This window comes from Ursus americanus, chromosome 14 (assembly GCF_024610735.1).
Source record: "Ursus americanus isolate L20-20 chromosome 14, mUrsAme1.1.p, whole genome shotgun sequence".
Taxonomy (NCBI): domain Eukaryota; kingdom Metazoa; phylum Chordata; class Mammalia; order Carnivora; family Ursidae; genus Ursus; species Ursus americanus.
In genome coordinates this window covers 1,170,941-1,183,913 of record NC_142140.1, presented here as the reverse complement: position 1 = coordinate 1,183,913, position 12,973 = coordinate 1,170,941, and the positions used below count along the sequence as shown (strand labels likewise).

The 12,973-nt window shown below is 63.6% G+C and overlaps 1 protein-coding gene across 1 annotated transcript in view; it reads right to left on the bottom strand.

The window, feature by feature from the left end:
- The window catches only part of PLXNA1 (plexin A1), a 50,247-nt gene that overhangs the window by 10,010 nt on the left and 27,264 nt on the right, over positions 1-12,973 (bottom strand). Inside the window, exons 11-23 of the mRNA XM_045812333.2 lie at positions 11,078-11,174; positions 10,814-11,007; positions 10,561-10,712; positions 10,354-10,474; positions 9,928-10,064; positions 8,820-8,987; positions 8,263-8,356; positions 7,849-8,088; positions 7,622-7,765; positions 7,053-7,287; positions 4,348-4,490; positions 2,569-2,825; positions 2,207-2,273 (exon numbers count right to left, since the gene is read on the bottom strand). Of these exons, the coding sequence (XP_045668289.2) occupies positions 2,207-2,273; positions 2,569-2,825; positions 4,348-4,490; positions 7,053-7,287; positions 7,622-7,765; positions 7,849-8,088; positions 8,263-8,356; positions 8,820-8,987; positions 9,928-10,064; positions 10,354-10,474; positions 10,561-10,712; positions 10,814-11,007; positions 11,078-11,174 (2,049 nt within the window). The remainder of the gene's footprint in view (positions 1-2,206; positions 2,274-2,568; positions 2,826-4,347; positions 4,491-7,052; positions 7,288-7,621; positions 7,766-7,848; positions 8,089-8,262; positions 8,357-8,819; positions 8,988-9,927; positions 10,065-10,353; positions 10,475-10,560; positions 10,713-10,813; positions 11,008-11,077; positions 11,175-12,973) is intronic.

The following is a 12,973-nucleotide window of genomic DNA, read 5'->3' as shown; positions in this document are numbered from 1 at the left end:
CTGACTGGAGAGGCCCACGGCACACGGACAAAGCCGAGGCTCCCAGGCCCACCTCACGGCCCGAGGCATGGTGGACCTCGTGCCGCACAGCACTGTGTCCGATGGTGATGGGCTGGATATCAGAGGCCCACCCAGCTGGGACCCGGCCCTGAAGGCAGAGGACCGCCCCTCCTTCCATCACCTGAGAGCACAAAGCCAACGCTAGCATGGGCGCAGACACACTGGCCTGGAGCGGCGACTCTCCAGCACCGTGGGACACAGGAGTCGGTGGCCAAGACAACCTGAGGTGGGCCCCCGGCACTCGGCAAAACTCTGCTTTACCCCTGCCTCTGCCCACTCGCCCTCTGGCTCCCTCCCACACTGCAGCCCCCAAGGCCATCTCCTACTCCAACAACCAGGCGTGTCTGCACCTCAGGGCCTTTGCACCTGCTTGTCCCTACAACGACAAATTTCTCCCTCAGGTCCTGGCTGTGGACAGAAGCAGCCCAGGCCAATCTCAGGTGCCCCTCGTCACAGCAGGTATGGACAGGCAGTCCCATTATGGCCACCCCCCCCCTTGTGGCCCTGGGCCATCTCCTCCTGCCCAGCATGTGTCCTCAAGTGCACCGTGCGGGGGCAAACAAAAATCGGGAGGAGGAGTGCTCTGAGTAAATGTGGCTTCCCTCTCCCTCTGCTCACTACCCGCCGTGTCACCACCCCTCCAGGAAGCAGGCCCCGCCCACGAGCCCAAAGCACAGCCCTCAGACGGCAGCACACCCACACAGCCCATCTGCCTGCCGCGTCCTGGGCCCGCATTGTGCTCACACAGCACACACACCTAACCCAGGTTCTCAGACTGACGTCAAAATGAGTCCCCTTCCTCTGGGTGTGCAGAACCAGGGCCAGACAGGGAGGAACTGAGACGGGGCTTGGCACCACTGTTTGCGCTCTCTAGTCCTTGCTTCTCTTGGTTTATAGAATACCGTTTTGCAAGCACATAAGCTACCCTCCGCGATCTGCACAGAATTGCGTTTCTACAAAAAAGGCATGAGTCTGTCTCTGGCCACCAGTTTTGTGCAATGGTAACATTGCTTATAGGACACTTGCCATGTGCCCAGGATTCTGAGAGTGCCGCTGTCCCCTCCCGCCAGGGCCCCCTTGCTGGAGCTTGCACGCACCTTGGGGGTCTTTCTCCCTCGGTGTGGCTAACTCCTTCCCTTCCTTCACACCTTTGCTCGAGCCCTCATCCCCTTGATTCCCTGCCCCTATCACTTGCCCTTGCATCCCTTCCACACCCCTCTCCTCAGTCTGGGCGAGACTCTGCCCTAGGCCCCTCTGAGAGGCCGCCGCTGTCCCCAACTCAGTGAAGACCCCAGCAGCTGAGGTCCCTGGCCAAGAAGCAACCACAGTAAAACTGAGCCCCAGGCCACCTGCGCCAGCCCCCACCCGCAGCCACTGGTCTCCACTGCCTGTGACCCTGGCCTTGGGCAGGGCATCAACCAGGTCCCAGAGACCAGGTGGGGAGCACACGCGAAGCATGCCCACTGGACTACACTGGGGCCCTGCCACCCCCTGCCTCTCAAGACTGCGGCCTTGTCCGATTTTAAGGGAAGGCAGACATGTGGGTCTGAAACATCTCATTTCTAAAGGGCAAGTAACAAGTCCCACCACTTATAGCCCCAAAAAGCCCACCTGGACCCATATCTAGCCTCCACCCCATTCTGAGGCTGGCCCCAGGTCTCCAGGGCTCGTCTTCTGAGGGTGGGGGCCTGTTCAGGCAACAGAAGAGGCCCAGCTAGCCGCCTTCTCCCAACAGGTGCCAGCGGAGGCCCTGAAGAGCCTCCCCAGGCTGGCCGGCACAGGGTGCTGGACACACACAGGCCCCTGCCAGGCGCCCCCTCCAGCCCTGCCTCGAGGCCATGGGCTCAGCTCCTGAGACGTGGGCCCGGGGTCCAAACTCCAGCTCAGCCAGACGCTCACCACAGCGCTGGGGTGTCCACGCCTGCCTCGGGGTTGGGTGAGGCGTGGTCAGCCTCCAGGAGGAGGAGGAGAAAAGAGCTAGCGGACACACGTCCTGGGGGAGTTCCTGCTGAGGCCCGGTTCCCAGCCGAGCCCCTCTGGGCTGAGACGCCCCCGGCCTCCTCGCCTTTGTCTCTTCTACTTCCCTAGAGCTCATCCACGCGCCTGACACCCCACCTCGGACGCTCCCTCCCCCTCAGCCGCCTACCTTCAGGAATTTATACAAAAGGAAGGTGAACCAGTTGGTCAGCATCTTCTCCGCCACTGACTCGGTCCTGGGGGCACGACACGGAAAGGGGTGGCTTGACTCCGCCGCCATGCCCGCCCGCTGTGCCCACCCCACCCCCGCCCAGGGTGCTGAAGGTGGTCAGGCCCTGAAAGGCCCCGCAGGCGTCAGGCAGCTGGGGGCTGCCATGGAGATCCCAGCCCTTAGCCCCAGAGCCAGGCCTCTGAGCGGGACAACGGTGGCTTGGCACCGATGGACGCCAGGTCCGGCGTGCCCCAGTGTGGGGTCCCCGTGCCCGACACGCCAGCCAGGCCCCCGGTCTGCAGGCAGGAAGTGAGGCTCACCGCCGCAGCAGCAGCTTGGGGTGGTTCTTGCTCTCTAGGTTCTTCTCGATGAGGTCGGACAGCAGCTGCTTGAGCACCCCCGTGGCGTACTCCATCTCGCCCTGCAGGGCTGTCATGATGAGCGAGGCCACGTTGCCGCGGTCACGCATGGAGAAGCTGCGCTGGGCCTCCAGCGTGCGGATGAAGGTCAGCAGGAAGTGCTTCTTGGCAAGCAGCTGCCCGAACAGCGTCAGCGACTTCTCCACGTTGGCCTGCACCTGCGGGAGGGCAGCCCGCAGGCGCGCTCAGACCCGGAGGGGCACCCGGGCGCCACACGGGAGGCGGGGGGGGGGGGGGGAGGGGGGGCGGGGCCAGAGAGGAGAATGCGAAGGCGGGTGACACGTTGCCTTCCCAGGTCCCTGGGCCTCCACTGTCCTCAGCAGAACGGGTGGGTCCAGGCAGCTACTCAAGCAGCCCACCGCAGGCGGGGACCGGGGCAGACCAGTGTCAGTGGGAGGTACAGAATGAGGGTCACCGGCTGTGCAGCTGGTCCCTGGGACTAACACCTGCTGCAGCCTTGCTCTGGTAGCCAGGAGGAGGCTGAACTCAATGCCCCAACTGCTGGGGGCCAGCAAAACACGGCCATGGGCTCACGGTGCACTCACAACAGAAATCACCTTCCCCATTCCACAGACACAACGAAGTCCAGAAGAGAAAGAGGCTTGTTCAGGGCCACGTGACATGGACGTGGGGAAAAGGGGTGGAATGGAGACATGGCTGGCTCCAGGGCCCCTACTCTCTCTCTTATGTACACCACGGCTTGTCAAAACAGTAGATTCCCCACCAGGCTGTGCCAGAGGCTGCCGGTGCCACTGCTCCCAGCCCAAGCAGACAGGTGACAAGACCCAAGTAGAACACAGTCACACTGCGAGAGCAGTAAGACGGACACAGCAGATGGCCCCACCCGTAAAAAGACGTGATGAAGCATGTGGAGCCCTTGACATGGCAGCAAACCCAGAGATGAGCGGGTGGGCAGCCCAAGGCAGCCCTGGGCCTGAGCCAGAGTGACAGGAAGGCCCATTCCAGCAGAGCTCAAAGGGACTGTCCCACCGACAGAGCCGCAACAGGGAGTGGGCTCTCCCACATCAGAAGTGTGCAGAGATGGGATGCCCTTGGCTGGACGGCATGACCAAGCTGACTTGCTGAGCCCCTGCCTGGTCCTAGCTGGGCCCTGGGCTCCTGGCCTGCCATTGGGGGGCTCCTAGAGGACTTCAGGGCCAGCCCTCTTCTGCTCAGCAAGCTCATGCCAATAGCCTGAGTGCCGCCAACGCCTGCACAAAGCAAAAGCCCAGCTCTGCGAGGACCACCACACCGCATCAGTCACACACTCACCCCAAACAGCCACGCAAACTCCGGCTGGGTCCCTACACCTCCCAGCCGCACGGCAGTAGCCCCTGCCCAGTGAGGCTCAGCACCCAGAGCCAGCCAGGGGACAGGCCAGGTGAGCGCACACAGGTGGCACACGGCGCACTCAAGGTCTCCATAAAACAGAGGCAGCCCCCGATGAGCCCCGGCTCCAGGCAAGGTGGCTGGTTGGGATGAAGCCCAGCCCCAACCTCAGGACCCCACTAGGCCCAGCCCCCCACCACAGTGGAGGCACTATGGGGAGCCGAGAGCCCTGACTCCCAGTGCCCCTCCCAACACGTCTGAGCCATCCCCCAGGGGCCCCAGGCTGCCCAACAGTAGCCAGGAGCCCCAGGAGCGGGCAGAAGTCCCAGTGAGCCCCAGTGGACAGCCCACCTCCATCTCCTTGAGCACTGGATGGTCCTCAATCCCGGGGAAGAGCACCCGCATGGCGTACGTCCGGTAGTCGAGGAACGGGATGCCGGCACCATCCAGGTCATTGGTCAGCTCGTGGATGTCCGTCTGCAGCTCCGCGAAGGCTGCCGCCAGATGAGGCGTCAGGGCGGGTGCTGCCCCAGCCCCCAGCCCCAGTCCCCCCAGCCCTCCCACCCTCCGGCCAGGCTCCGACTCTGGCTCTGCAGCTCGCTGGCTGGGTAACCTTCAGGAAACCCCTCAGCTCTCCCGGTGCTAACACACGGACAAAAACTCTGTCCCTTTGACGTGTCACAGGACTCACCAGACGACAGCACAGAAGGTGCTGCGCCTGGGGCCGGGCTGAGAGGGGCTTCCTGAATCCAACACTGGCACCGGGGGCGCAAGGGAACTATGGGTGCCGGCTCCCTCCACCACCCTGGGGTGCACATGCCCGCCCTGGCTCCCCTGCCACAGCTGCCGCGAAGAAGGGATGTGGCCAGGCGTAGGAGGCAGGAGGCTCTCCCCAAGCCCCTGAACCCTCCACTCTGACAACCAGCACACGCAGAGCTCAGACCAGCGGGCCCTCTACACTGCCCACCCTGCTCGAGGCGGCTCTGCTTCTTTCAGAAACAAAGGCAGGCAGGGCAGGGGGAGGCCTCCACGGAACATTCCAGAGCTGGGAGGTGTCCGCCCCACAGCAGCCCGAGGGAGGCACTATCTGATCGGGAGCCAGAGGAATGCTAGGCGGGCTCTGGGGGATGGCTGGCAGGTTTAATTAAGAGCAGGGACCTTCGTCTCCTGGGCACCACTGCCAGGCGTCTGGTTATCGCCGCCTGGCCAGCCCTGGAGTGCCCGCCAGCCCTGCACCCACGCTGTGCGGCCAAATAAAGGCATCCTGCGTGCTGACCCCGGCGCACGGCTGTCCTCATCCTGAGGTGCTCCCGGCCTCAGAGCTCCCCACCCAGGCCACCAACTCCCACAAGCTTCACACACCTGCCTGTGTCCCATGGGACCTTTCAATTCTCAGACAGACAAGGGTCCTGACCAAACGGGGCCCTCTAGGTCCCAGTGGAGCTACCGACAGCCCACTGCCAGGCCTGTGCAGGCATGAGGCCCCCGTGCAGTCACCCACAGGGCCTCACAGCCCGCCTCCCACTCGGCTCCCTCTTCTCATGCCACGTGCAGGAGCGCCCCCACCGCCTGCCTCCCAGAGCAAGGGCCAGCATCCGCAAAAAGTCTGAGGCTGCTCCTGGCACCTAAGACAAGCCCCTCACCTGTCAGTTACCGTTAGCAGGGCTGCGTCCGCCCCTTGTAACCACCCCAATTTCCCCAATGAGGCAGCAAGGCAGGGGCCACGAGGAGACGGGGGCCATCCCGGTCTGGCCCAGTGCCCAGGTCACCCAGCTGTGACCTCACAGCAGCCAGAGAAGCTCACCAGGTGGTCTGAGGATGGCCACCACAGGCCAAGGCTGCGACCTGCTGCCTAGAGCCCACAGCATACATGGCAGCTGAACCCCCTCCCTCAACTGGCCAGCGTGCAGCCCGGGGCCTCTATCCCAGGCCACCGGGGCTCCCTGCGGGCCCTGAGCTGTGTGCCCACCTCTCTGCCGCCCACCTGGCAGCGGTGCCCTTCGTGCAAGGGCAGGTAGGGCAGCATCTGCTCTGCTGGGGCTGAGCCCGGGCTTTGGGCATGCTGGCCTCTCTGGGGCACGTGGCACAGAAATGGGGCAGCCCCTATTCCAGCTTGGGGCCCGTCCCCCCTCACCCTTCCTGCAGACACCTGAGCCGAGCCCACCGCTCACATTTTTCTGACGTCTGCGGCCCCTGCCTGCCAGAACGCATCCCATTCTCTTTGGTACCCCCTCCTGCCCGTGGGGTCTGCCCACTCTCACTTGGGGGCTTCCAGGAGAGCAGACTTCAGGGAAGGGGGCACATAACCAGGCGTGGCATCAGGGATTGGGCAGAGCTGGGCCCAGTGGAAAAGCTGAGCTTGCCCCTTGTGCTGGTCCTGACACCACACGGAGAGATCACTGAAGAGGCAGCTGCGGGTCTGGCCCGGCCGTGCTGGAAGCCAGCTAAGCCCCAGGCTTTCCCTGCACAAAAGCCCACATGACCTCTCCCTGCTGAAGGGAGCTGCTTTCCCTGAGCTGCTTTCCACTGCTCACATAGCAGGGTCCTAAGGGACACATGCCCCTCTTAGGAGGCTGGGCTGCGGCCTCCTTCCTGAGACAGCCCCTCGAAGATGCACTCTGTCCACTGCCAGCCAAGGTCCGTACATACTCAGGGCCTAAAGAAAGGGCCCCCACTCCTCGGTGCCGCGCCTGGCCCCCAACACGGAATCACTGCGCCCATCCTACAGATGAGGAATCTGAGGCCTAAGAAGGTCATGGGCCCATCCAAGGTCCTGCAGCCAAACCGGGTCACAAACGCAAGCTCTCTGACTCCACCGTCTATGCCTCAAGAAGTACCCACAGAGGCTGTACTCGCCCCAGGGTCCGGCTGCGGCCCAGGTCAGAGCCTCAGCAGTCTGCCCGAGCCTGAGTACGGCGCAGCAAAGGCGTTGGGAAGGCTGAACACCGAGCAGAATCGTGGGAAGGACAGGGCCTGGCTCACATGTGGCAGCAGCCACAGCAAGCCCCGCTCCCCGGGCCCCCTCCCCACTGTGCGCCGCAGCTCTGATGTCACACCTTCCTTGCACTCCAGGGCCACGCGGGACTCCAGGTTGTCCATCTGCAGCTGCAGCCGCTTGAGTGTGCGGTCAGCGTCCCGAGACTTGCGCTTGTAGGCAATGAGCACGGCTACAATGACCAGCAGCAGGAGGCCTCCGCCCCCGCCGATGCCGACGATGGCGGGCAGGGTCAGTAGGCTGTCCGAGTACACCTGCAGCATCCCTGGCGAGAATTCGAAGCCACCAGCCCGGACCTGTGGGTGGGGGTGCAGGCCACTCAGGAGGCCCCCCTTGCCCACTGGGAGCTCCAGAGGCCCCGGGTACCATGTCCCTTGAGAACCCCACGGTCCCTGCCCAGAGTGGTCAGAGGGAGGGGACGTGGGGACTCAGGGCAGGTGCTGGGCCAACAGGGGGCACCAGGGCTGGGTGAGGGCTGAGCTGGGCTGCCTCTGGGCCAGAAGGAAGTCTGGGACTCAGCCAGAGAGTTGGGGTTGCCCTGGGTGGGGCAGGGTCAGTGGGTCAAAGGCAGGTGGGGCCCAGGAGACCAGAGTTGGGACCAGAACACGGATGGGCGGGCCATGGACGTACCGTGACCTTGTGCTGCCCTGTGAGGTTGGGTGACTCGCAGAGCAGCTGGGTCTCCGACACAGTGAGGGCACATGGTGTGGAGCCGATGAGCACCGTGTAGTTGAGCCGCGAGCTGCCGGGCGCGGGTGGCAGGAGGTTCCGTCCCTGCGGGGGTGGGGGTGAGCCAGAGAGCCCCACTGCCCCACAAGCCCCCGCCCTGTGCCCCCGCCCGGCTCCCGGCGGCCCACCTTGAGGATGAGCGGGGAGCTGGGTTTCAGCTCCAGGAGGCCCGTGGGGCTCAGCGGCTCCAGCACAGGGTCCGGGTAATAGACGAAAGAGGAGGTGTTGAGGACCAGCAGGGCACGCACGTCGTCCATGACAAAGCCCAGCTCGTCTGGCCGCTCCCCCAGCTCCGGCGGGCTGCGCGTAGGGTTGTCCACCGACGGGGCCCGGCACACCATGGTGGTGTCGTTGTACACCAGGCAGCTCTGGGGACGCAGGTGTGGACGCTGGGCCGGCTGCTCCCCACATGGAGTCAGGCCCCAGCAAGGCTGAGGGGTTGCATGCATCCTTGCCTGCACGTGGGGGTCCCCGCCTTCCTTCCCTGGGGTCCCTGCCTCCCCGCAGTGGCACAACCTGCTAGGGATCCCGCAAGGACTCACGTTCTCCCTCTCAACGCCTCCATACTTGGCCCTGATGCGGGGTTCACGGACAGTGGCCAGGTTGGTGCCCGTGACCGTTAGGAGGGTCCCTCCGCTGCAAGATGAGGTAAGGGGTCATGCGGGGAAGCTCTGCCCAGGCCCAGCACACACAGGTAGGGCCAGACACGCCAGTCGGCCCCCCCGAAGACAGCTGGCAGGTTAAAACCCCCGTGCACCGGACCTCCGATGGCACCAACCACGTCTCAAGGTGGACACGGTCCATCGTCCTGAGAGCCGTGACTCTGGGCACCTTATTGTGTTCATTTGATCTTTCTGAAGAGCTCAGCATCCCAGAGTTTTGAGTGCAATCTGTTTCCGTGACTGGCACGAAACCGGGTTGCTGCGTCCAGGTCACGGTAGCGCTGTGGGTCTCCACACACCCGTTCTGATTCTGCTCCCACCCCCTGGCCAGTCTCGAGAAGCAGAAAGAGAGGCGGGTGCAGGAGCCCTACCCTCGGCAGGCGCCACACAGGACAGACGGGGTCGCTGGGGCTCAGGGCGGGCTGGGGGGCACCCACCTGTTGATGCTCCACTCGGGGTCAATCTTCAGGATGGTAGGGTCCTCCGTGTAGTTGTACTTCACCTCTGGGTTGGTGAGCTGAGCACGGTTGATGTTGATGACGATGGGGGCGCTGCCAGGGCTCTGCCCAGGGGGCGTCAGACACCGGATCTCTCTGGAATTCCTCCTAGAGAGGCCGGTGGCACAGTGAGGACACAGGTGCTGGGACTCGCTCACGAGGTAGGCTAAGTGTCTAGGCTCCATCACAGACAGGTGTGTGGGCAAGTTACTGGACCTCCCCAGGCCTCACCTGCCCACCTGTAAGACGGAGCCCCAACGGAACCCGCTCCACAGAGCCAATGACCATTACAGCCACTTTCTCATCAGCCCTTCCGAGGAGGTGAGTACGCCTCTCCCAGAGGGCCATGCTCAGCGCGAACTCTCACGGAGGCGCGGGAGGCACGTGCTCTCTGCCCCTCGCCCCATTCTGTCTCCTGATCTGAAAACAGAGCCAACCCAAGCCTGGGCCGTGAGGAGGCAGAATGAACTGGCCAGGGTGGAGGGGGTACTTGGTCACCCCCAGCGAGCAGCAGCCAGTCACCGCTTGCACCTGGGTCCCTGTCCCCTCAGCTCCTTCAGCACAGCGGAGGCCCCACAGCCGCCAGGCCCGCTCCCGCAGCAAGGCTGCAAACACCAATAATTAGTCTGATAGCGGATAATTACCGCAGGAAAATATTTAAAGGGCCGTTCCATTATCATCTCTAATCTAAAATTATCCACTTCAAGCTCAAGGCTTTTGTCAAGATTTCTTTTTACTCTCTTAAGAATTTTTTTAAAATACTTGTGTTCCCAAGGGATCCCCCTCACCCTAAAACAGGGCAGTTGTGCCCGCCCCTCAGGTCTAGGCCCCGCCCACCCACCAACCCTGCCCACCCTGCCCTTCCCATTCTAGGAGGTAGCCTGTCTCCATGGTAACACTCTCCGCCTCTGGTTTCCATAGTGATCACCCCAGCCGGGCTCTCCACACCCCCCTTGTTTCCTGGGCAACAGGAGAGGGCATGCAGCCATCTGAACCAACCAGCACCCAGGGAAGCCCTGGTCCCCCACTCCCCGTGTGCACCCCATACCAGGAGAAGGAGCAGGGCCTGCCTCCAACAGACACAGCCACGTCACTGCCCGCATTCAGGTGGCTGCCCTCGATGCCAATCCAGGTGCCGCCCGAAAGAGGCCCTCGCGCAGGGCTCACCCGGTAGAAGGTTGGAGTCTAGGGGAAGAAGGGACTTGCTTGAGCAGCAGGGAAAGCCTGCCCTTCAGGCCAGAGGCCTGCTTGCACCTCCAGCCGTGCCCCAGGCCCTGTGTGCACATGGGCTCTCACACGAAGCCCACAGGCAGGGCCCAAAGTGTGCAGGAGGGACCTGGAGTTGGGTCTGGAGACAAGGAGGAGAGGGGAGACCAGAACAGAGGTGTTGCTGGATGAGGGGACCCACAGAGGACCAGGAGCTCAATCCAGCCCTGTACAGCTCCCCCTAAGCCACCGGGGGGGGGGGGCTTACCACGAAGGTGAAACGCTTGGGTGACAAGGCCCGGTAGTGGGGGGAACAGTCTCGCACGCACACCTCCACCAGGGCGTCATGAGCTCGCACTGTGCTGGCGTCCCCAATCTCACAGACGATCCTGCAGGGCGCCAAGGGGCCTCAGTGGGCTGCGGGGCCCAGCCCGGGTGTCGGGGTGCCTCGCCCGCCCGCCAGGGCTGCACTCACTGCTCGGCACTGATGTACTCGCTCTCCACGGGGCTGCACAGCACCTTGCCCACACGCACGCCCAGCCGCACGTCCTCAAAGCGCAGGCCCAGGTTCTCGCCCGTGATGGTGAGCCGTGTGCCTCCCTGCCGCGGGCCTGTCTCGGGGAACAGCTGCGGAGAGGCCGGGGCTGGGACACCGATGCAGTCCGCAGTGGGCTGAGCAGGGCAGGGAGGGGAGGTGGCCGGAGGGCGGGTGCCGGGGGGCAGTCTACCTTAAGGATCTTGGGGTCGGTGCAGCGGCTGCTGCCGTGGCGGGCGTGCATCCAGGCGGCCGGCGAGTCGGCGGGGCAGTGGGGGCGCAGGGAGCAGCGGCGCTCGGCCACACACCAGCCGCACTCGAAGCGCGGGTCGGCCTTGAGGCACAGGCCACAGCTCTCCCGCAGGGCTGGGCACTTGTACAGGTGGGCTGCGGGGAGGGACGCAGTCAGCTCGGCTCGCCCTCGGCCCCCCAACCCCAGGCACCCTGCCCAGCTCACCCTGGATGTTCTGAGGGTTGTCGATGACGAAGTTGCCATTCCACACCACCGACAGGTTCACGGGCAGGTCACTGACATCATTGCCCTCATAGGAGTACTGTGGGCAGTGGGCGGCAGGGTGGTCAGGTCCCACGCACCGCCGAGACTCTGGGGTTGCAGGCCACTGCCCAGGGCAGTGGGTCAGGGCCTGCAGCTCCTCCTGGCTACCTCTGGGACTGGCCCCCGGGAGTGGGCTTGGCAGGAGAGTCGGGAGGCTCTGCCTGTCCAAAATGGCATTTCCAACCTGGAACCGCCAGAACCGCACAGAGCCGCCCACCCTCCAGCCAGTGAGATGGCTAAGCTGTCACACCCAGTTCTGCCTCGGCCTACCAACCCCCCCCAAACACACACACACACACACACACACACACACACACACACACACACAAAGGGCTTCCTTCCTGGTGGCCGGAATCCCCACTCTCCAGGCAAGCCCATCCCCAGCAGTCCCGTGAGGCACACCCTCCAGGGTGACCCCCTGCTTCCTCCTGTGGTCTGCCCAACCAGGGCACCAGAACGTCCCAGCCGGCCCTCTTGGCAATTTCTCAGGGATTCTCTAGGAACCTGTTTCTTTGTCTGCTGAATGGATTCAGTGATCCTGACACTAGGACTGCCCTAAGGTGTAAGATGTGTGCCCCTGAGTCCTGGGCATAGACTGGAAGGAAGCAGCATCAGGGAAGTCTCTGCCCTTCTACCCTCCAGGCTGGGCTGGGCTTGGGGACAGTACCCCTCCCCCAGGGAGCCCAGGGCCCAGCACTCCCAGCTGTGTCCCACTTTCTGCAGCTGAGGACCTCCACTCCATCCCAGAGCAATTCACTATTTTATCTGCAGGAATTTAATTGGATCCTATCAAATTCCCTGGTACTCCCTTTTCCCTTTCAACAGTCACAGGAAAGACAAATGTGGGCCGGGGGGTGGGGGGAGTGCAGGATAGAGAGACAGAGGCTCGGGGACGGCAGAGAAACAGGGCAGTAGAGGCACAGACAGCCTGAGAGCAAGGACAGGGTGGGAGTAGCTGGGCCACGGAAGCCAGAGAGAAGCACTTAGAGGGCACGACAGAGTGAGGTGACAGGACGGGAAGGACAGGACAGGTGGGAAGGTGTAGGGACCTCTCCAGCCTGGTACAGGCCACAAGGGCCTGGCCAAGTGGCTGACCTGCCCCGGGAGGCTGCTGGGACCCCCAGCCCAGTCCGTTGGACACACAAGGCGCTGGCCAAGGACCCACCGCCATAGGCAGGAGGCCAAACCTCTGAGAGGCCTCCCCTGGGATTCTCTCCTGATGACTCCCTTCTTGAACAATGGGGAAACCAAGGCCTGCCAGCCGTCACAGAGCCCGCCAGGTGAGAGCTCGACTCCGGTCTTAGGACCACCAGCTTGACAGCGCTCCCTCCATCCACCAGGGAAGAATGGGTGTCTGCAACAATCACCGTCACTAAACTCACTGGACTTGACTCAAGGCTTTTGAACTGTTACCCTATCAGATTCTAGACTCCAAACATGGCTGCTCCCTGGACCTCGGGCAACACCGCCAACTACCATGTACCACGCCAGCCACGGTGAACAGTTTCTGGGTCTAGCCACCGGAAAGGCTGAGCGCCTGGGCCCGCAGCCCTGACTTTGGCCCTCCTGGAAGCACGGGTGAGGCTGGAACGCATGCGTCCCACCCACTAGCCTGGCCTCCTCGCCATATCCCACACCGTCTAACTCACCCTCTCCCATGTCTACGACGTGCTCCCACCAGATGTCTGGGTGGCTCCCGGCACGTCACCCCCTGCGGCCCTGTCACCTACACACCCCAGCACGCCGGAGGGTGCCTTCTGAGCTGTGTCCGGCACACCTGCCTGTGCCCTGTCTCTG